General features: G+C 45.8%; 2 protein-coding genes across 8 annotated transcripts; both read left to right on the top strand.

Moving 5' to 3' along the window:
* The first annotated feature begins 51 nt into the window (after positions 1 to 51).
* Positions 52 to 9,414, top strand: heg1 (heart development protein with EGF-like domains 1). Its single transcript, XM_055505114.1, has 14 exons — positions 52 to 613; positions 2,879 to 4,682; positions 5,795 to 6,264; positions 6,349 to 6,465; positions 6,574 to 6,696; positions 6,792 to 6,871; positions 6,967 to 7,022; positions 7,116 to 7,300; positions 7,462 to 7,596; positions 7,672 to 7,714; positions 7,804 to 7,841; positions 7,936 to 8,023; positions 8,161 to 8,338; positions 8,470 to 9,414. Exons 1-14 carry the CDS (start codon positions 322 to 324, stop codon positions 8,611 to 8,613), a joined length of 3,753 nt encoding a protein of 1,250 aa, XP_055361089.1. The 5' UTR covers positions 52 to 321; the 3' UTR covers positions 8,614 to 9,414.
* A 159-nt stretch (positions 9,415 to 9,573) lies between these two features.
* Positions 9,574 to 21,896, top strand: kansl1l (KAT8 regulatory NSL complex subunit 1-like). Of its 7 annotated transcripts, none has more exons than XM_029136841.3 (16): positions 9,576 to 9,841; positions 10,240 to 11,116; positions 13,566 to 13,707; positions 13,936 to 14,088; positions 15,097 to 15,176; positions 15,464 to 15,638; positions 16,479 to 16,635; positions 16,733 to 16,867; positions 18,486 to 18,632; positions 18,800 to 18,900; positions 19,174 to 19,286; positions 19,460 to 19,532; positions 19,618 to 19,739; positions 19,934 to 20,042; positions 21,162 to 21,388; positions 21,492 to 21,896. In XM_029136841.3, exons 2-15 carry the CDS (start codon positions 10,257 to 10,259, stop codon positions 21,351 to 21,353), a joined length of 2,559 nt encoding a protein of 852 aa, XP_028992674.1. In that variant the 5' UTR covers positions 9,576 to 9,841; positions 10,240 to 10,256; the 3' UTR covers positions 21,354 to 21,388; positions 21,492 to 21,896. The 7 variants fall into 7 exon arrangements, with proteins under 7 accessions (XP_028992677.1, XP_028992678.1, XP_028992674.1 ...); XM_029136843.3 differs by having other exon boundaries at positions 13,563 to 13,707; positions 19,249 to 19,286; XM_029136840.3 differs by having other exon boundaries at positions 13,563 to 13,707.
* Positions 21,897 to 23,006: the final 1,110 nt, after the last annotated feature.

Raw genomic sequence — 23,006 nt, 5'->3', positions numbered from 1 at the left:
TGAAGGCAGCAGCCGAGGCCACCGTTCTGGTCGAATAACGGGCTCCGGCGCGCGTGCGTGTGCGCGCGCAGCAGCGGCAGGAGGAGGAGCTCGGGCTCCTCCGCCGCGCGATAACAGGCTGCCGCCTCGGCGGCGTTATCTTCCGTTCCCCGCCGTCCGAGCAGCGGATCTCCCCCGGAGTCGCACCAGGATTTATTTGATTCTCATAAACCGTCGCCCCGAGCTGCAGGGCTCCGCCCATGGTGTCCCCGGGAGCCTCCGCCGCATTCTCTCGACTCTACGGCAACTTTCGGCGGCCGCGCGGGGGTCTGGACCAGAAGAATGGAAGCGTGGTTCTCGCACCGCGTCCTCGGACTGTCCCTGTTCGCGCTCCTGCTGGCGGCGCCGGGGCCCCTCGGCGCCGGGACCCCCGGTAACAACGGCACGGACCCCGTAACGGCCGGCGCGCGCCACTCCACCGGCAAAGATGAACTCGGTAGCGCCGGGAGCGGCGCTACCTCCACTTCATCCTCCAGCGAGAGTTTATCACCATCACAGAGGAACCTCCTGCTCGCACGCGCCGCGGCGGAAACGCACGGTGCGGCCAGAAGCGGCCAGTCCGGCTTCTTTCACGGTATTTCTATATTACTTTATCCAGCTTTGTCCTTTATGTGTTGACTTTATTCAGGCTATCCATGTTCTGTAACACGAGTCACCCTGTTTCACGTTAAATCCTATTACTAAGATAAAAACTAAAAGTGAAAGTCATGCCATGAATACTTGTATTTATCCTAAATAATATATCATTCAATACTTATTTTCTTAGTGGGGCTGAGAAATAATAAAAAATAATAATGAAATAATAATATTTATTATTAATTCAAGCTAAGCAACCTAGCATATATCATTTTCTTAATCTACTTTTAAATGCTGAAACAATCTGAATAAACGGACTGAGAACGTTTTTGTCAGTATCTTCTCTAAGCACCGTTATTGATTTCCTGTTTAAGCTGAGGTGTTGCCTTTTGCCACAGAAGGTTCTTTTCTTGTGTTTTCAGCCATGGAGCAGGTGCTCTAAGCTGCAGCTCTGTATTAAAGCCCCGCTTCTTACACACAACGGGGTCCAACGAACTCACAACCCTCAGGTTCATCTGGTTATTATTAATGTCATGTCTTGTCTCTGCACACGAGCGTGAACCTGCACCAGACGGATAATACACGCGTAACAGGGGTTAAATACTGAGCCTGTGCTCGAAGAACTCTCTGAACTGAAAATGTATTTCTAGCATCAGGATGCCTTACGCAACCCCTGGCCAGTATTTCTCTATAAAAGCGCCATAAAACATCCAACAATGGCTGGAGCGTGTACCTCATCAACTCAGGGCAGCACTGTGTTTTAATTCAGCAGGTCGACATTAAAAAAGCTTGAGACAGTTTTTGATTCCCTTATTATTAGCAGATCATTACCATGATTACGCTCTTATGTCTGTGGTTAAATAGAGGGTTTATAGGGTTTTCTTAATAGAGTCACTGTGTAACTTGGAACCTGTTTATATATTGTATTTCCTCCACTTTGTCTCTGCTCCCACGACTTGGTGACAATTTGAAATCACATCTAGCGACTCAACTTTTTGCAATTTCTTGTGTGTCACCATATAATTGAATTCATTTGCTGCAATCTGTTCACCATGGACCACAAATCTTTATTTTTGTCATTAAATATGAGCTTTTATTAAGTTTTTGTTTGTTTGTAACCTATTACAATATTATAGCTCTGTAGGAATGTGCTCTTTAAGTACATTTAAGAAGCCAAAAGAAATAAGACGTAAGAAACCAAATGTCATTTAAAAATTTGACATTATGAGTATGAATAAATCCATGTAGATTAAGGACACATTATGTTGTATTTCTCATCTGCAGACCCAAGCTGTGACTCATCTTGTGGTACCTGATCAGAGTATAAGCTGCTAACAAACTTTCTTTGGCACTGAAGCACAAACCAATCCCTGCTAAACAGACTGCATAGAATTGTTATGCAGGTCACAGTTTTGCTGGAATTACATAATTATGAAACGTTCTCAGTGGCAACTATTTTTACGGCTGCGAGTCTGGAGATAAACAGCAGAGAATCTGGGAGTGTCCCTCCCTTGTTGCCAGAACCGCGTTCCAGTCTGAGCTTTGTTGCTCGGACTCGATCCAGGGTGAGAAAATGAAATAAAGCGAGACACGCATGCAGAGGAAGTGAGCCCAGCGGCCCAGTTCGCTCCATGGACTCCCAGTTAATGGTGCCTGCTGCTCACTGTGTTGCCTGTCAGGATGCTGTCCAGCATCAGTCTCTCCCTCAGATGCTGGAGTAAAGCCACATCGAAAGAAAGCACTAGTCACAGTTAAATATTGGGCCTAAATTATAAATATAATAAACCGGCAACTGTTCGATGAGGCGTGTGCCTTCAGTGGGTTTATACGTCAACTTAAAATAATTCAGTTCTACACAATTTGGGCCAATTTGAAGCAGACACAGACATGACCACACGCCCTGATCCACGGTATCACTTTTCTGCCAGTGCTTTGTGCTCGCTCAGCTTTAGGAAGGAAGTGGCTGATGACTCCCAGCAGATACAGGCACGGCCATATTTAGTAGCTGGAGCCTTTGTTAGAGGAGACATGCCAGAGTGTTGTTCTCCACCTAAAATCACTGGCCCTGCAGCAAGAGAGGCGTCCCTGGCAGCGAGCGCCTTCTTGGTTTCTGCCGGTCCAATTATAGCCTGGTGAGCGCCCTCTAGTGGCCGTAGCGTGGCATGGCAAGGGACGTTCTCAGAGTGAGCTGGAAGTTTCTCATTTCATCAAAAGCTGAGAAAAATTTGAATGGCGATTATTTAATTTACTTCTTCCCTTACAGATACTGAACGGACACAAGCTTTCACAGAAACAAGCAGCAGATCATTGGAGACCACAGGTCTATCTACTGAGCCACTCGCCTCCACCCTTGTGGTAGCCACCACTGAGGCCAGCAGCAGCATCGCCAGCAGCAGCAGCACCAGAAGCAGCAGCATCACTAGCGGCAGCAGCAGCAGCACCAGTAGCAGCAGCATCACTAGCGGCAGCAGCAGCAGCACCAGTGGCAGCAGCATCACCAGTGGCAGCATCACCAGTGGCAGCAGCATTACCAGTGGCAGCATCACCAGTGGCAGCAGCATCACCAGTGGCAGCAGCATCACCAGTGGCAGCATCACCAGTGGCAGTAGCAGCATCACCAGTGGCAGCAGCATCACCAGTGGCAGCAACAGCATCACCAGTGGCAGCATCACCAGTGGCAGCATCACCAGTGGCAGCAGCATTACCAGTGGCAGCATCACCAGTGGCAGCAGCATCACCAGTGGCAGCAGCATCACCAGTGGCAGCATCACCAGTGGCAGTAGCAGCATCACCAGTGGCAGCAGCATCACCAGTGGCAGCAACAGCATCACCAGTGGCAGCATCACCAGTGGCAGCATCACCAGTGGCAGCAGCAGCATCACCAGTGGCAGCATCACCAGTGGCAGCAGCATCACCAGTGGCAGCAGCAGCATCACCAGCGGGAGCAGCATCACCAGTGGCAGCAGCATCACCAGTGGCAGCATCACCAGTGGCAGCATCACCAGTGGCAGCAGCAGCATCACCAGTGGCAGCATCACCAGTGGCAGCAGCATCACCAGTGGCAGCATCACCAGTGGCAGCAGCATCACCAGTGGCAGCATCACCAGTGGCAGCATCACCAATGGCAGCAGCAGCATCACCAGCAGCAGCAGCACCAGCAGCATCACCAGTGGCAGCAACAGCATCACCAGTGGCAGCATCACCAGTGGCAGCAGAGACTGGAGGGACCTTACTAGCACAGAACACATGTTAACCTCCTCCCGTGAGGAGCAGGACACCCGTCTGCCCCAGAACAGCCCAAGCACCACCCTCCTGTTTGAAGACGCGACGCCTCTGTCATCACAGACTGCTGTCCTCACCGACCACACCTACACTTCCACCACAATCAGCAGAGCTGGGGAGAGAACGCTGCTGTCGGTTACATCCTCCTCCAGCAACATCACCTCCTCTGGGTTTACAGAACACTCCAGTTCCCAGCAGCCCTCCTCCACCTGGGACGGTCCTTCTGGTGCGACAGAGACTGAGCACTATACCCACAGCGCCCCATCCACTGGGACTGACAGCAGGGATACAACAAACCAGCAAATGACCCAATCCACTCAGGACACACAGGAGACTGGGAGCCCAGGGGGGTCCCAGACGACCCACAGGGCAACGCATAGTTTATCTAGTCTGCCAAACGCCACCCAGCATCAACCCTCCTCAACGGCCCAGGAGCCCTCAGGCTCCACGCCACCTCTCAGAGCCACAGCGCCCAGTACCGAGCAGTCTGTGGCGCCAGCTTCCCACACGCCGCCCATCACCTCGCCTACAGGAGGCGCCACCAACGCCTCCGAGTCGGACCATAACCTTAGAAGCACAGAGCCCACGACCGCCAGCCACAGCACCAGCACCCAGAACCAAGACGGGACGGAGCGTTTCTCATCCCAGAACCCAGAGGAAAGTGTGAGCGTGGGTTCCAGCACAGTGTCTCCCTCCGTCAGCGGCAGCACGTCTGAAATGAGCTCCTCCACAGAGACGCCAGCGTACACGTACCTCACCACTGCACCCGTGAACGTCACAGACCGGTATGTGCTGCCGTCGCTTCAGCGTTGTGATGAATTCAGAAATATATAAATACTTGGATCGTGTCTTTTAAATCAAAACCAATTATACAGTATAGCCCTTTTCTTGACCTCTTGACCTTACACATTAGAAAGACCTACATATAAAACACAATAGTTTTACATTGCTGTGATTTCTTCACAGTTTTTTTTTAACATTTTGAAAATGTTTTTTTTCATTGTGTGATGTTTATAAACAACATCATGTCTTCATGTTGTATGACCAGTGGCCAATGCTTGATGCTGTGGGAACCTGTGACTTTGTCCAGTTTGTCCAGTCCCACTTTTACTGGTATTGTGATCCAGAATCATACTTGTTTTCAAGTTCCCTTATGCTGCTTTCAGCATTTTTGTGCTTCAACATTTCCCCCTTTTGGGGCAGTAGGACATTGAGGCTGTTCTGTCTGTGAGGGCAAACCTGGAGATTGAGGGCCTTGTTTTTTGCTACCAAATGCTTAGCAGGGAGATCATTCTGACGATCGTATCGGTTCTCTTTAGAACCCCCAGACCCACACTTTAGCTTGTGAACAAGTTTGAACAGGCGATTGTTTTCCCATAAAAACTCATAACACACCGGCATTTTCTTTTTTTAGATGGAGTTAGGAGATAAGGTAAATGTGTGAGACTGTAATGTCTCACAGATTCAACCAAACCAGTCATATATGTCCCTTTAAACTAATCTTAGCCTTAACTTTTACTGGTGGGTCAAATTGACCCAAACAGCATCAATGTAATATAAACATGTATGGAGGTTGCATATGTGTGAGATGAACCATTTTTATTTTACATGTTCATTACCCTTATTAAGACGTTTTTTCCCAAAATATTACTTTTATGTATTTTTTAAAAAAATAAAAATTTTAAAAAACAGTTCAATTTTACTGCAACAACATGAGGGTTAAATGAGAAATGTAAAGGAGGTTTGAGGGACATTTACAATTTGTGCTATGGTCTTCATCGCCCCCTGCTGACAGGAGCTGTCATTAAGTTGAACTAGATTTCCTATTTCCTACATAAGGAAATAGTTCCTTATGTATTTTTTGTCAGTGCTTTAATTCACCGATCTGTTCTTTAAGGTCACAGATGACAGAAAACACCGCGTCCACCACCGCCACCACAGCTACACCGCCTCTGCCCGCAGCCTCATCCTCCACGTTCAGCAGCACCAGCCGCCCAGCTCCGGAGTCGCCCACCGAGGCCACCGTCCCGGACACCACGGCCCCCACCCCGACCCCCACCCTGGCCCTGCAGACGTCCACGGCCAGCACAACACCCAGCGTGCCGCCCAGCCGGACCCAGGGCCCTCCGACCGCAAGCGACAGCCCCACAGACGCCACCACCCTCCAGACAGAAACGGGCCCTGGCACTGTGGAAGTGACCACGGCTCCTGGACTCTACATCAGCACCACCTACACCCGCAGCCCCCCAGCTACGACTACGGAGGCTGTGCACACAACTGGGAAACAGACAGACAGGGCAACCACAGAGCTGCTCACGACAACGTCACCTAGTGACATCCAAACCACTGGAGTCCCACCACTAACAAGTGAGTAGTGATGCTCAAGCCTTCAGTCCCTGAGCCTTAACTTGTTGAAAGTAGTCATTGCCTCTCATCTTCTCTGACATCTAGCGAACCCCTGTGCGTCAAACCCCTGCGTGAACGGCGGCTTGTGTCTCTATAACTATACCACAAGTCAGTTCAGCTGTAAATGTCAGCAGGCGTGGACAGGGCCGACCTGCAACCAGGGTGAGTCTCCCCTCATTTGGTGCCTGACAGCTTGATAGCACACGGCGAGTTTTATACTTATTCAGAAGGTTTCAAATTTAAAATGACTGAGGTTGTCGGTGGGTCTAGATGTAGATGAATGTGAGCAGGAGCCCTGTCCAGCTGGCTCCCTGTGTGTGAACACACGGGGCTCCTTCAGCTGTGAGTGTCCGCTCGGCTTCGACCTGGAAGACGGACGCACATGCACCAGAGGTAAGACTCACGCAAATATCAATATATCACTGTTAAATCTCAATTAGCTCAAAGCTCTATCTAGATTCACAAAGACATCGTTTTTTCCTCCTTAGCTAAGACTTTTCTGGGGACGTTCAGAGTGTCACGTGACGCTGCCAACACGCATGAGATCCAGAGAGAGCTCATCCAGCTGGTAAGAGGCCGTTCCACAGTCCATATCGCTGCATGTGCGTCGTGTGCACGTTGTGTGACGCCTTCGACTGACACCCTTGCTTGTCTGTGTCGCAGCTCAACGCATCGCTGTCATCCCTGCGAGGTTACAGGCGCTCGACCCTGAGCAAGAAGTGAGGCCTCGTGTCATTTCTGAGTTGTATATTTTAAGACTACAAGGCCGACCGGCTTTCCGTTTACATTATGGCTTGAATTTTTCCCCGCAGAGAGAACAATGGGCTTCACATCTTAGCCGTCAACATGTTTTCCATTTCTGCTAATGTGACGAGTGCTGAGGTCTACAGCAGCATCCTTGTGTCTCTCAGCAACTGCAGCTCCTCGTTGGCCCACTGCCGTAAGGTCCTGAACAGCGTGGCGCTACCTGTTTACCTTCATAACCTCACTTACCATGGTAAATATAATAGCCAAAGCTGCAATACTGTAATAACTTAAACCTTAAACCACAAATGTAATACTGTTTAATATAAACTTTACTGAGATCCTACTGCTAAAGGTAATTACACATAAACCGCCACTAGATGGTGCTAAAATACACAATATATCCTGTTTTAGAGGAGAGTCTGTGTGCGGCCCAGGAGACTCAGTGCGACAAGGATCGCTCCAGCTGCGTCGACAACAGTGGCACAGCTCACTGCCAGTGTCATGAAGGATACTACAAACACAATCCTGATGACCTGTCCTGCCTAGGTGAGCTCAACCCTCCCAAAAACAAGTGGGATATGCATTCAAATTTAGATCAACTCAAAATATGTCTTATTTCAGAATGTGGGGATGGCTACAAGCTGGAAAATGGCACCTGCATCCCGTGAGTTAAGCTTACTGTTTTATATATTTGTTTTATTTATTTATTTACTAAAGACCATGTTCTCACTGGCGACACATTATTTTTTTCAGGTGCATCTTTGGATTTGGTGGATTCAACTGTGGAAATTGTAGGTGGCTATAAAATGCTCTAAAGATGCTGTAGTACTGTTGTATTTTATTAGCATTTGTGAACCATCAACATTATTATTTATTTTATTGCAGTTTACAAGCTGATTGCTGTTGTAGTGGCACCTACAGGGGGCGGCCTGCTGCTCATCCTCATCATCGCTCTTACTGTCACCTGTTGCAAGTATGACATAATAAAAAAAATATTTTATTATTTATAGTATTAGTAGTCTATATAAAAATACAAAACCAAGTCTTCTGTTGTGCCAAATAGTCACAAGAATCAAGTCAAACAAGTTAACCAAAAAAAAATCCCAACAGGAAAAATAAAAACGACATCAACAAGATCATCTTTAAGAGTGGAGACCTGCAGATGTCGCCATATGCAGACTTCCCCAAAAATAACCGCATATCCATGGAGTGGGGCAGGGAGACTATAGAGATGCAAGAGAACGGCAGCACCAAGAACCTGCTGCAGATGACTGACATTTACTACTCTGTAAGGAGCCTCACATTACACATGTTTTTCTCCTATTTGTAGATCCGTTTTACTGTAGTAATCGGTTGGATACAGCTAATAAGTTACTGTTATATTGAAAATATCAAATAATTAACCGTCTTTTTTTTCAGCCTGCACTGCGAAACTCTGACCTGGATAGAAATGGCCTGTACCCGTTCATGGGTCTGCCAGGCTCCCGCCACTCATGCATATACCCAGCCCAGTGGAACCCCTCCTTCATTAGTGATGATTCACGAAGACGAGACTACTTCTAACGGCCCCACCTTGAATACTACAACACACACACTAGGACCCTCTTACACTGACAACCTTGCACATCATCCGCATTGAGGGCTGCACATTCATTATGTAAACGTGTGCATGTGTGTGTGTTCATGTCATGCAAGCACATCATTTTGCAAATAATATATGTGACTTTGCGGGACCTTTTGCATATTTTTGGCTCATTTGCTAGACTGGACTGTTGTTTAAGTTAAAAGTGCTTTTCCTCCCTTACTTGAATGAATGATTGGCCAATAGACGTGGAAAAGACACATGCATTTTCTTTAAGGGGATGCTAAGTGTATAAAGAGTCTATAACCTGTCTAAATCACTGACACTGTATGGTGTCTATATTAATATGTGCCACTGCTGTTTTTTCTTAGATATTAATCATAAAAATATAGAATGAACGGAAGACATTAATAACAAACCACTGAACGTTGCACAAGGTTTTGTTCACACCCACTGAGAAAACCACTTAATGATGGAATATTTTATTTATTAATTGTGTGACCTTATTCTTGACATATAGCATAATACAAACTGACTGAATTCAGAGTGATAATACTGTGTGTGTGCGTGGGTGCATGCAGTGTGTGTGTGAGGACAAATTTTGAATACTAAATACGAAGGATCATAACTGTTGTTGATTGTAAAGATGTATTATAATTAGTTTGCTATTTCTGACATGGAGTATTGCTTTTATGTGACCGTTTTTAAATGTGTTTATATGGTCTGTTAATTCTGGCGTTTTAGGCAGATGTGCTTATTTAAATAAAACCATTGGAAACCCGTGTGCCTTTAATTCAATTTCTATGCAAATTATTAGCATCTCTAGCAGACTTGCGTAATTGTTTTGCCATAATTTCCACCGTGTTATGAAATCCCGAACATCGAGTTTAAACGCATCTTTGACCAAGCGTTCTCTTCGTTACGAGCCTCCGCGCAGACCGTGAAGGCGTCGCGAGAGAGTGGTCCAGGCCCCTCCTCCGTCAGACTCGCTTCGCTCTCTCTCTCCAGTTGATGAGCGGCTTCGAAGGCGGCAGCGTCTGACAGTTAGTGGGGGAAAGAAATCCCGAGCAAAACAAGTATCGCTGTCCGAGCAACACGTCAAAAAGCCACCGAGGGCCTTTTTTATTGGGTCGAGGATCGGATCAAGAAGGAAAAGTGGACGTCGTAGTGGAGCGCGAATGTTCAGTTAACCGTTTACGTCCTGATCAGGTGAGTGACGTTAAGACTTGACGCGGCTTTAACGTTAAGGTCCGTTATGACCGGGTGCAGCTAACGTCAGCGTGTGTTTGTGGAACCAGAAACAGCCGTAACTTCAGCCCTAACTTCGTCTCCTGCGCGCAGACTTTAGCTCGTCTTAACGTTGCGCGTATTTTCCATTAAGCTTGACTGGGTTCCATATCAATACGCGGTAGGCGTGCGTCAAAACAGCGGCACTTTAGAAAGTCTTGGTCGTTTGCAGCTGGAAAACGGGCGGAACCAGGGTGAACAGAAGGGGGCGTTTCTGTCCCCACGTATCATCGTGAAAATATGCAAAACAGCGGACTGAGCTTCTTTTTAGGCCATGTTTTTAGTTCGTTTTGCATGTTTTGTGTGTCGCATCATCCAAGGTGCCGCCTGTCCTGGCATGGCCCCGGCGCTGACCCGGGTCCTGAGCGATGACCACGGCGTCCACCTGTCCTCCCCCGCTGGCTCTGTCACGAGCGCCTCGCGTGGACCCGCCGGGCCGGACCCTCCCCTCACGTTGACAGAGGACCTGCACAAGATGTGGCTGAACGTGTCCCTGTTTAGCGCCCTGGACTCCTGCGCGCCCGTGAGCCTGGACGCGGCTGCCGTCCCTGCGTACGCGCAGTGCGAAGCGGGCTCCCCCGCGAGCCCTCCCTCCCTCCTCGGCCTTCTGTCTTTCAACAAGGGCCCGAGCGGTTCCGCCCTATCAGCTGCACCGGACCGGCCCACGGGACACGGCGGCCGAGAGGCGCGTCTGCAGCTCGGATGCGGGGATGCGCCTGAATGCGGTCCGGGTGTGGCTGATGTGCATCACTCTCGACCCTGGAGCCCCACTCGCACCTTGGGCTCCCGTCCACCGGCGGAGGAGGCCCTGCGGGGGCGCCTGTCCCGGCAGGCGCGGCTGCGCGGCCGAGCTCGGGGGCTGCAGAGGAGGCTGGCGGCCGCCCTGGCGGAGCACGCGGCGCTCCACTGCGAGCGGCAGCTGGAAGCGCTGGAGAGACGCCGCCGGCGCGAGGATGACGGCCTGGGCCGCGTGCATCCTGCCCTGCCGCCTCCGCGGGCCCACGGCGAGCGCGGCGCCCCGCGGTCGGACTTGTCCACAGCCTCACCCGCCTCCACGGAGCTCCGGGGCTTCTGCCGCTCCACCCGGGCGGTGCTGAGGACCCTGCAGGGGTGCTTGGACTCTGACGCCACGGGCGGCAGCAGCTCAGAGGGCGAGTTAGAGGAGGAGCAGAGCCGAACTAAAAGAACATTACCTGCGTGAGTATCAGGCAGAAAAGCAGTTTGTGTGCAGTGAAATATGGAGTCTGAATAGGATAATGTAGTACAGTAGCTCTCAAGGCATCTGTGTGTGTTGCTCCAAGACAAAGGGGGTCGATGGTGCAAGCTGCATGACTTATGTTATAATACATGGGAATATCATGGGGGAAAAGGCTCTTACACAGAATAGATGTGAAGACAGATATCGCCTGTTTGTACATATGCTGTCGTATCGAGTTGGAATCCACGCAGTGTCAAATATAAGGTCACCTGCTGTTGCTATTGTGAAAATCAGAAAAACCAGCTCGAAGGCGTCCTCGCCGTCGTCCCGCTGCCAGAAGATTTCCTGCGTCGTTCCAGGATTGAATTTCCAAACCCAGCTGTGGTTCAGCTGGAGTCAGTGGCCTCGCGCTAACTCCGACTCCAAGCAGTGTTTCAGTTCGGGACAGTGAATCCAGTCTATTGAACTATTTCAATCACGTTGAAAAATGTCCAGTATAATACCAGCATTTATTTTAAGACATTCAAATTTTGGAAAGTAAACTGTCCACTTTACGTGCCTACATATTTTAAATCTCTTCCCGAGAGCTGCTCATGAGTACAGGCTTTGTCCTCCCAGCTGTGGAGAGTGTCATACTGTACACACACACACACACACGCACACACACACACATACCTTTCTTTTTCCATGCTGTAATCATGACCGACTCAAACGCTAGCTGTCTGTCTTAACCCACGGGGCAGGAAACAAACGCACACACGCCTGCCAGCCCGTTCTCAGCTCCACCTCGTTCTAGTGAAAAACACTTCAGAAGCGTGTCTGTTTCTGCGCTTTGAGGAGGGCGGTCCTGCCGCGTCCTTCCTCAAAGGGACCGGTTTCGCCCCAAACGAGTGTAAATCCATGTAAATCCAGCTGCGGTGTCCTGTGATGCTCAGGTTTTGGCGTTTGTCAGCGTTGCTCTCAAGTGTTCGAATTGATTTCAGAGGAGGGATGTCAGTGGAGTGGCCTGAAAAGTCAGCAACGTGTGAGCGTGAGTGCTGCGTGGGAGACGGAACACCCTGGTCTCAGGGAAAGCAGCACTGTTTATTTCCTCAGTAGAACGAGTTCTTTGAGTTCCTCAGCTTGTTTCTGGTGGGTAATTTAATAGCTGTGCTCTGGTGAGTTAATGTGCTGAGAAAACTGGAACCAGATTATTTGCCCGCTTTGTCCTCCTGGGTCCTTCTGAGGTCAAAGGGCACGAGTTCTTTGGCCTTGAAACAAATTTTCTGCACTGGCGACAGTCCGTATCACTGTTGCTCATTATGCATGTTCAGTATGATAAATACACTGCGTGGGAGTCTTTTGAGAGGCATAATGTTGGAAGGCTTAACTGCGCGACACACCCAAAAACCCTAATGCCTCTGGAGGAGCCGAGGAGGACTGTTTGAATAGGGGAGTTAAACCCAGAGCGACTTGCTGGGGCTGGTTCATTCAGGCAGGATTTGGCCACGAAAGCTCACCCTTTCTCACTCTGGAGGGCACGTTTAGAGTTTACATGGAATATATTATGTAATTATGTAGTCTGTGATTTCTAACAGTAACATCTGTGAACCACTCCTCTCTGACTGAGCCGCCTGGTGCTTGACAGATATTCTTGGAATTTTCTCCTGCACATGTGGTTGGAGCACCTCGTCCACGAGGTCTGGCCATTTAACAAGGAGGAAGAGGAGAACAGATATTACCTTGGGGTTGGGTGTGAACTCTGTTTAGAGCATTAAACGATTACAGGCCTCCTTCCTGTGCACCCCCAACTGGATGTACAGTAAACACATTTCCCCTAACAGTTAAATTAGAACCACTGCCTCCCAGCACCAAAGGGTCTTGAGAAGCACTTTGTGTGCAGCTGCTTGCTCAGTAACCTAACCTTTCTCCGTCCGGCATCGGAGTGTTTGAAGTGGGGTGAGTCCCTCCCTGTCCTAGCCAAGGTCCAAGAGCACTGCCATGGCAACCAGCGCCCCGCTGAAGTCAGCCACACACACACACACACACACACACACACACACACACACACACACACACACACACACACACACACACACACACAAAGGCGATAAAGACAAGCGCCATGGAAACCTACTGTAGACACACCGCGCAAGACGACAGTGTTTTATTCTGTGGCCCAGATCGGCTTTTGTGCCCCCCCCCCCCCTTGTGTGCTGTTAGGATGCTAAAGAGTTTACAGCTGCACGGCAACATGGCTGTGTGAAATAGGTCACATGTTGACAGAGCAGCAGGAAAAAGTGACTGTATGGATGATTTGTCAACTTTGTGTTTGTATTGTATTTTTTGCACCTACATTTCCTTTCTTTAGTGTCTTATCAGTATTGTGTATATACTGTAAGCATAATGCTGATACTGTAGGTGGGTGTAAGTGTCTTCCTCTGTCATCCATTCTATACCTCCTAGTAGCAGCAGCAGCTGTGAGAGACGTTGGCTGGAGGAGAGAGCTGAGCTGGGCAGCAGATGGAGCTGGCTGCAGCTGCGTCTGGCTGAGCTGGAAGGGAGAATACAGCAAGTGGTGGAACTCCACAAGCACATTTGCTCTTCTAAGGTAATCTAATATTACGTTGTGCCAGGTGACGGACACCTAGTTGTACTGATGTTTGCCCATTTCTCCAATGCATCAGTTTAGATTCACCTTTTTTTTTGATAATCGTAAGGTTTCTCTTCACCTGCCTGTGGTTGTGTTGTTGTAGCTGATTGTGTGTAACACACTGTATGAAAAGATTAGACCATTCCCATTTTAAATTCTAATCTGTGCTTTTTGTTTATGTGGAAGAGTGGCGTGGTGCTTGCAGAGCCTCAGCCTCATAAAGACAGAAGGACTCCCCACAACCCAATGATGGAAATGGGAGGGCTGTCTTGCACGGCCACGGACGCTGACACTGAACCCTGCAGCCCCATGCGTCTTCTGCACAACATAGAGAGACAGGTAGGAGAGAGGAACTCGTTCACCCCTAAAGCAAGTGTGTAAAGCCTGGATTCCTCTCATGCAGAAAACAGGAAGTTCGCCTTTAATACCTGTACACAGTACACAGTTCAAATTAGTGGCAGATTCATAGGATTAAGCCAATATTTAGGGTACCCATTTGCCTGTTTATTATGCAAAATTGGAAACTGCAAAATCAACAAATGAAGAATTGTATTTAATGAATTCATAGCAAACATGTTTATCCTTCCAGCTATTTAGGTTTAAATACGGTAATTGTTGAGCAACACAGTAAACACTGCCTCAATACCGTTAAAAGATGTAGGAGATGGATGCAGATGAGTCTCTGCTCTAGATTAAGAAAGATTAATAATATAACTGTAGCACGTCAGAGACATTTATGTGAACATCTTGACATGGTTTGGTAAAAAGGAATAGAAACCTCATCACTTAGATTTTCTAAGTGATGAGATTTAGATTTTTTAGAGTTCATCATTTTTTTCCAAGGTGCAACCTAAAGGTTTTTTACACTTCTAATAAAGTGTGTGACACCATTTAAAACCAGCTGTGTGCATGTGTGAACTGGTGTTTGTACTGCTACAGTGGCGGTGGACACATTTCTCAATGTACAGTAGCAGCTGCATGAATTTACAGTGATAAATAATAATCAGTCGTCATTTAACAAAAGAAGAAAATTAAGGCACAGAGGAAAAACAAACAGAATAATTAGCCGCTGCTGCAACCAGGGGAACTGACACCTTCAAAGCATGAATAGATGTAATGACATTAGCATTTTGCTGGGGAATTCTAGGCTGTGGGCTGTGATCATTCCAAACATCACGCAGCGTGTGTCTGATCCTGCAAAAATGACAAAAGAGCCGCGACGCTGGAAACACTGGGTGTTGAGCTTTCCTTCCTTTGACAGTTAGTGCAGACTCTGGTTGTTTTTTGCTCCTGAGCTTCAGTGCTGGCACTTGTTAAATGTTTACCTGCTTGATGTGTTCATTGCAGAGCGCCCAACTCAGTCAGATCGTCAACAGTCTGATGCCTCCTCTCAGCTTTTCACCGCTGTCAAAGCAAGACAGGAGCAGGTAAAGAACAGTGGCAACCTGTAAGACTACTGCATTCTAGATGTTTATCATCTGTTAATAACATGATGCAATGATATAATATGTTCTAGATGGCAAGCCCTCCAATTTTTACGATAAATTCAAAAACACTACTAACAAAGTAACTAGGTACTTATTATTGGTTTCATGCTTGCTATCCATGAAGGAGCTCTGAGAAGCACCTCACAAAAAGCTGGTTACTTGTGATCTTATCATGAAGCATATCTGACATTTACAGTACATGACCTCATCTGATCTCATCCCTGCAGTGGTCAGAAAGCAGATAATGGTGTCATGCCTGGGAGCTCCAGGAGGAGGACGCCGGGGAGGAGGATGCTCTTTAAGGCCCATGTATCGTGTGTGTGTGCCCGTACCCGACCTTTAGTCGCCTACCGCAAGCCCAGATTGTTCACTTTGAACAGCCACAATCCCAGCAGTTCACAGGTAGCCTGCTCGCCTTCTCCTCCTGTCTCCAGTCTGTACAGCTGATCCACAATCTACTGTATATAAATGTCAAGGAGCTAAAGCACATTCGCATTTGATTCCAAGGTGGTGTCTTTATTTTTGCCTTTCGTGTCGCCCATGTCATCCATGTGAAGTGGATGTGAGTGAATATTTAATGCAGTATACATTGTCTTTGGATTTTATATTACAGCTCTAAAAGTAATTGAAATGTCTGCATTATTAAATATAAAATAAAAATCTTACATTAAGCCAGGTTGTCTTGGTCTGGCCCCAGTGATTACATAGGAGTTAAGGTTTGAAGCTGCATACCTGTTTAATTAAAAACAGTCTGAGCTCTTGGATTTGCTTTCAATAAACAAATGCACGGGATTATTTTGAAGCTCTATCCTTTATTTAGCCGGAGGACATCTCATAAAGCGGGAGTGGCCAAGCCATGGGGCTCCAGAGCCACAGCCCTGCCTAGTGCTGATTACCTGGATCAGTTTGGGTGATAGTGTAGTATGTTGTGTGTAAAAAAAATAGTTTATAAGTTGTAAAAATGATGTTCACAGCTTGTTGTACGCGTAAGTTTTTAGTCCACTGCTACATTGGATGTAGCTCTGTCTGAACCCTGGACAGTTGCAGCTTCTATAATAAGCATCACCCTGCTGCCAATATTTTGATAGTGCCAGATGAATAACAAAGCCTTCAGCAAATATAGTACTAGAATCAGAGCTTATGTAAAAACGTATGACTCATATCCCAGAAAACAAACAAAGAACCAGCCAAGTTATTATATATTGTATATGTTTTTTGACCCAGTGAATGCTTTTTTCTCAGGACTCTGCCCAGTTCAAGTCCAGCCCCTCCTCTTCCTGTCCGCGGTGCTCCTCTTGTGACCCTGTAGCCCTGTGTTCTGATCCTGACTGCAGCTCCAGTCGCACCCCGTCTTCCAGAAACCCCAGCTCCAGTTCTCACCAGTTGCCTCTGTCGTTCGGTAGGCGCTTACCCGTGATTGTGTTATTGTTGTAGGTAACTGACATGCTTGGCCTGGCCTGTGTCATCATTCTGACCAACTTCATGTTGTTTCCCAGATACGGCGCCATCCTATCACATACAGAGGAGATCGGTGGCCAGAGAAGAATGGGCCCAAAGGCCTCTAGTCATTGACAGCCAGCCGTCTGCTCCACCACATTACAACAGACGCAGCTCCACCCCACTACGCAACAGTAAGATCATGCCCTTTATCAACACTGATTAACCAACTGCTCTTGTTTTTTGCTATCTTGTTCTCCGTGGATGCATTAGAGCTCATTAGCATGATTGTGACCCTCTGTTGATGATAGTTGACTTGTGACCGCGGTGCAATTAAAAGACAGTGCTTGGCTTTGCTTGTGATGTTCATGTGCACCTTACTGACTTTTGATCTGCTTGGCTCGGCTTCGCTTTGGTGGAGCTGCAGGAAAGCCTTTTTATGTTCAACTCCAAAATCTATCAGTGTTGCTTAAAAATTAGAATTCATTTAGCGTGTGCGAGTAGTTAAAAAGTGATAAATGTTTTTTAATGGAATGATCCAGCCTGGTTAAAATAATAAAAAAAATAGTTATAATAACATGGACAAATGAACATAAGACAGGTCAATCTAAGCATGACGTTTTCGGCTCACAAAGCATGCACAGGCCGTGAAATCAATGCAGTGATCTGGGTGGTTGGAGATGGTTGAAAAAGTCATCAACCTCTTTGATTTTTAGTTGCAATCATCCTGTAAACAGCACGGGTCTAATAATCCAAAGCATAATATTAATAACAGCTTTTTAAAATGCACAGTATATTCTCTACATATCGTTTAAACAATAATCTGACAGTTTACCTAATGCTCCTACATATTTGCTTGTTTTCAGTAAAAAGAAAACCACTGTGAATCAAATGGCTGCTTCACAGCCTACTGCTGTGTCTGCTTGTTATCTCCCCCGTGGACCGTCATAATTGCTTGCTACTATATCAGATATCCCACTGGGTCTGTATGAGGCTTTCAGCTGAGCAATAGATGGAAATGAACTCGTTGGTCTGTTTAACAACAACACTATGTGTATTTGTACATTAGTCTGCAGCTAATCAGGGCTTGTTTGTGACAACTGTTGAATTAAAATGGTCAGTGATTGGTTGATCTTACACTTGTGTGTGTGTGTATGTCAGCCGCGTGTTTGAGATAAGACTTTTACATTCACACCTGAGGTGGAAAAACAAGAAATGAGCCAAGATGGAGGGAGGAGACAAAAATGAGATGCACTAGGCTGAAAATTGATGAAGACGTCGCTCGCTTATCACACGCACTGTTGATTTTCAGTCAGTTTGAATTATGTCACTTGTCAATACACCAAATAGACAACAGATATTTTCTAAAATCTACAAAGCTGCTAACAAATAATCAGATTGTGGAAAACAGTGAAATCGGGCAGGAGAGGGAAACCTAAAGATGTTATATGTATCTGTTTGCATAGTGTAATAATAGTAAATAAACATGCTTGTATTACTGATCTAAAAGGTCTTAATTCATTTGATTCATTGCCTCTGTCTCTCCCCTTTGTCTTATTGAAATGTGCTGGAGGTCTGTTTGTGCTTGTGTGTTTGTAGCTGTAGGTCTGTCAACACTGCAAGGCAGTATTTGACTTTTTCCTAATGACACAATTTCTTCACAATTTATCACATTTCTCACTTAATTAAATAAATAAGAAAAGGTTTGGCTACGACAGTAAATGCTGCTACTGGTAGGGAAACCGCAGGTTGTCGCGGAATGTGAATTCTTAGTGTCTGACGTAACTCGTGTTTGTATGTTTATTGTTATAGGCCGCAAATACAAGCAGCGTGCAAGGCGTCATAAAAGCAATGTAATGGGTCTGGCACCGTTCGAGAGAGCAGGCTCTGCACGGAGTCAATACAGGAGAGCAAAACAGAGGAAGAGGAAGAGAAAATGCATCCAGCAGCATATAGAAGGTGGGTTTACAGAGCAAAATGAGTGAAAGGGAATGAATGTTCAGAAGACTACAGTAAACCATTGTGGGCCATGAGCACTGGTAATATTTTTTTGTGTACTTTGTGTTTTCTCAGGTGATTTGTGAATTAGTGTTTTTAAAGTGGTCTAAACATCTGTGTTTTCATAGATGGGGAGAGAAGCCTGTTCCACTTGTGGGACCTACAGGAAAGCTCTGATGAACTGTTGGAGGCGAGTTACACGCAGGCTTCACTTAAGCAGGCCTCACAGGTAACCGACACACGTTTAGTCACAAGAGTTGGGTTGTCAGTGGCAAAGCGGCGGAAAAGAAGCGCGTTGGGCAGGAATTTGTCTTATGTGAGATAAATACTGTGCTCTACAGTACGCGGTTGTGTTAAATCATTTCGAAAGCTACTCAATCCACAGAAGACATTCATTGGCAACCTGACGACGTGTCGTGGCTTTGAATGTGTGAACTCGTGTGAATCGCTGGTGTGAGGTGTCACTTTGCTTTTACTTCACCTGGACCGTGTTTCCTTTTAGGGCTTTGTTCGCAAACGCCAGGGAGAGAGTGTGTACAATATTGATAACATTGTCATCCCTATGTCTCTGGCTAAGGTAGAAAAGCTGCAGTACAAAAACATCCTAACACCCAGGTATGGATCACAACTGTTTATAATATTTAATTTGTGTAAATATAGTTTTATTTACAGTTGTTATTACCTTGCATATAAGAAAGCAGATCGATTTTGGTTAAAACATAAATAAAATTGTTTATCTACTTCACATTATTATTATCATTCACTAAAAAAAACATTCTCTGTTGTAGCTGGCGGATGGTTGAGTCATATTCTCTGGCTGACAGCAAGGCACAGAAGGAGGGGGACTGTGGAGAGGGACAGGTAACGTCTCGTTCCTTTGGATAAAAGCACTTTAAATTAATTGGTGTTAAAAATATCTGTGTGCCTCTGTGGGCGTTGTGTGCAGGTGGAGGATCTGAGTGATGGGGTCTTTGCTCAGAGGCACCTTGCTCTGGAGCAGAGGGAGAAACGCCGCTGGTCGTCCTGGGGAAAGAGAACATGCTGCCGACGTCCTACAAGGTTGACACAGTGCGAACGGTTTTATTGGAATCAGTCTTGAATGAACAGACTTCATTCATACGTTGTTCAGGTTCAAATCCTAGACGTACCAATAGCGTCGCAGCCTTGCGTTATTTATACGTGGGCATGTTAATTCAACCAGTGTGAAGGAACAATGTCTCCAGTGATGTTTCGTGGGGTGTGCCGATTTTTTTTCACTGCAGATCTGGCAGCAGGTTGGGCACGATATGCACTTCAGGAGAGGAGAGCTCTGTGGAGTGGAGCAGTGCCCAGCTGGATACTGATGAACAGCCAAGCTCAGACGAGTGGCTGGTAGGATCAAAAGCGTCGCAGCTGAACTCCTAAATCCCCCAAACAAACTTCAAATGTTAGATCAAGGTGCTAGAGGAGGGCACTGCTTCCACTGGAGCAGTTCTCATCTGTTTCCAATGTGGTGGCCACATGTGACAGAGTGTCTCTATGTCAGATAGATTTAGACTGTGTTGTGGTTAACTAAAATGAAACCTTAAAATGTTGGTCTGTGTGTAAAAATGCTTATCCTTGAATGTGCAGTTATTCATAGTGAGTGGACGCTGAAAAGCATGTTCCCTATAAAGCATAGCACAATGCCAATAGGCCATTTTTCACTTCAACCTGTAAACATTGCTTGAAGGATATTCTCTATAACACTGCAATCAAGCTAAAGCTGTGCTGTGTGTAGAGTGGAACTACTGCAGGCTTCTCAGTAGTGTTTCCCTTTCTTATTGTGTGACTATAGAGTCTGGATGGACCCTTCTGAGCCTACAAAGAGTCATCTCAACACTTTCCTTAGTTGATGATTGTCTGATTATAGTGCTCTATACCACTTCACTTTGATTAGAGAAGAAATGATTTGCCACCAAACCAGGCTGCTCTAATCAACCTTCCCCACACCACAAACAGTCCCTACTTCACTGTGCTCTTGTCATGCTCTCCAGCAGCCATACACGCCATGATTAAAGCACAACCTTGGGCTGACAGACATCAGAGCCGCACACAGCTAAGACACTGAAAGTCAAAGTCTCAGTGCAGTGAAGGGACTGATGCATAAACAGCAAAAATCTGATTGTACAGTAATACAGTAGTTACAGGACTATGAAACCTGAAAGTCACTGTGTAATGACAGTCCATCTATTAATTATAACTGCCTACTGTTTAGTGCAGCAGGTCACCCTGGACAGCCTGTTATAGGGTGACAGTCAAACAAAACCAACGTTACTGTCCCTACAGAGCAGCTGTTTATTATCACATGACACAGAAAACAAGACTCATTCAATTGAATGTCCAGATAATTGATATTTAATAATTTTTGTGTCTTTAATAACTCCTCCAGTGCATACAGTATAATACAGTACATACCAAACCATGTTTTATCAAGTATAACTACTGACTGTTATCTCTGTTTTCCTGCAGCCCCGAGCTCCCTGGGAACCACGCATGTTTCCTTTAGATAAGGACGAAGCACTGCTCTCCTCTAGTTTAGAAAGAGTCCCAGTGGGATGGTCAGATTCAAGCGCTGCCTTCTCTGCATCAAAGAACTCAAAGTCCCATGTATCCACAGTTCTGTCCTTTGGTGCTAGACTGCCCTCTGGTGAACAAGCCTGATGTACTGTCAGCCAGTGGGCAGCCCAACTTTTTATGTAAGCTATAATACAATGACACAATGTGAATTTCCAGTGTATTAATGCAGTAATGGTTTATATGTTACATTTTCTTTAGTTTTGTATTTTGTTTCTTCTCCAGATCATCTAATATCTGGGGCCATGAAGAGAAACTGTACCCCACAGATCTTAACTGGAGCACTAACACATTACATTGATACAGTGACAACCTAGTGATTTGTTATCATTAGTATTACTAGTATTATTAGCTTATTTGAAACAAACATATCTGTTTTGTATTGTATAGTATTGTTACGTTTTTAGATTTTAATGTGCATTAGTTTCTTTTTGTTGTTGTTGTTATCGTAGCTCCTTCTACACTTTCAGGTTTTAATGTACAAAGAACAGTATGCACAGAATGGAGCACACCTTCACTGTAGTCTCAGGTTTGTGTACATGCTATTTATTTAAAATTTTCAACATTATTAGTCTTATATAGCTGTCATCATAGAATGTGTAAAAAAATAAATATTTATGTAAACATTTACGTAATTTGACGTTTTTTTTGTGGTTTGTACAGTATATATAGTTCTTTGTAAAGATCTTTCTAAACACTTGAAAAAATCAATAACCAATTAAACACATAAATAAATAAATAAATAAATAGAATCCTAAATAATCTGTAAAAACAAAAAAAAAAAACATCAATTTGCTTAGTAGTAGAAGGTTTTTCGTTTCAGTCATGAGCTAAATTGGCCAAGTGCACTTCAGTGATACGTCATTTCTAAAAGCTAATACTAACAGGACAAACTGATGTGAGGTCATTTCTCTCATTTGGATAATTTATGGAGGTCATAGCTTTTTGAGATCAGTTTTCCAAAGGCACAGTCATTCTTCCTTCTACTATTTGTCATAAGTAGAAGGAGGCCTAATGGGTTGATGGTGGTCAAGGTTATCCTTCTCATCTGCATGCATTTGTGTTGGTCCCTGCACAGATGGTTGGCCTTGATGGCCTGAAGCTCAGTCAGGAGCTACAGGAGTACCAGTTCAGGTTCAGCTATAGTGAACTGATTCTTACTATCTGTGTTACATGTGAGTTTGGGGAAATAGCATTTGAGACAGGACAGACCTGGAAAACTACACTCAATGTCAACAGGTATGAGAAGACAAATCTGTAAATTATTAGGACCACTTTTATTATTTGTGCCTTTTTGAGGCTGTAGGTCTCTTATTTAGGAGTCTCACTTTCCTGCTAGAATGTTCACCTCTGCTCTGTCTATTCATCCATTGTATGTTGTATTTTTGTATTGTATTCTCTACAGTAAACGTGATCATAATCACTAAGAATAACCCGTATTGGCCTCATGGTGGCAGTATTGCTCCTTTATGGAAGTCAGCTTCAGTCTAAATGAAAAGCAGTCACTTTTAAAATATATACTTCATGCAGGAACTTGTACATACTGTACAAGAGATAATTGACAAAAATGTAAACCTTAGCAGCCCCGCCCTATAATTAAACAGATAAACAAAAAGACAAACAGGTAAACAGATGTGCTGATGTGTAGCAGGCCGTGGCTACTATTACCTAGTATAAACCAGGAATTAGCCGATTAGCTACAGGTGGGTCGCTTCTACGGTAGTATTTGCAAGGTATTTC

This window comes from Betta splendens, chromosome 21 (assembly GCF_900634795.4).
Source record: "Betta splendens chromosome 21, fBetSpl5.4, whole genome shotgun sequence".
Lineage (NCBI taxonomy): Eukaryota > Metazoa > Chordata > Actinopteri > Anabantiformes > Osphronemidae > Betta > Betta splendens.
Note: the sequence above shows the minus strand (reverse complement) of the source record. Positions and strands in the feature narration are given on the sequence as shown.

Coding starts and splice junctions, on each gene's coding strand:
- heg1 (XM_055505114.1), top strand. CDS start 322: ATGGAAGCGTGGTTCTCGCACCGCGTCCTCGGACTGTCCCTGTTCGCG. Junction 7,301..7,461: donor TCATAACCTCACTTACCATG/GTAAATATAATA, acceptor ATCCTGTTTTAG/AGGAGAGTCTGTGTGCGGCC. Junction 7,715..7,803: donor GAAAATGGCACCTGCATCCC/GTGAGTTAAGCT, acceptor TATTTTTTTCAG/GTGCATCTTTGGATTTGGTG.
- kansl1l (XM_029136840.3), top strand. CDS start 10,257: ATGGCCCCGGCGCTGACCCGGGTCCTGAGCGATGACCACGGCGTCCAC. Junction 11,117..13,562: donor ACTAAAAGAACATTACCTGC/GTGAGTATCAGG, acceptor TATACCTCCTAG/TAGCAGCAGCAGCTGTGAGA. Junction 19,740..19,933: donor CGTCCTACAAGGTTGACACA/GTGCGAACGGTT, acceptor TTTTCACTGCAG/ATCTGGCAGCAGGTTGGGCA.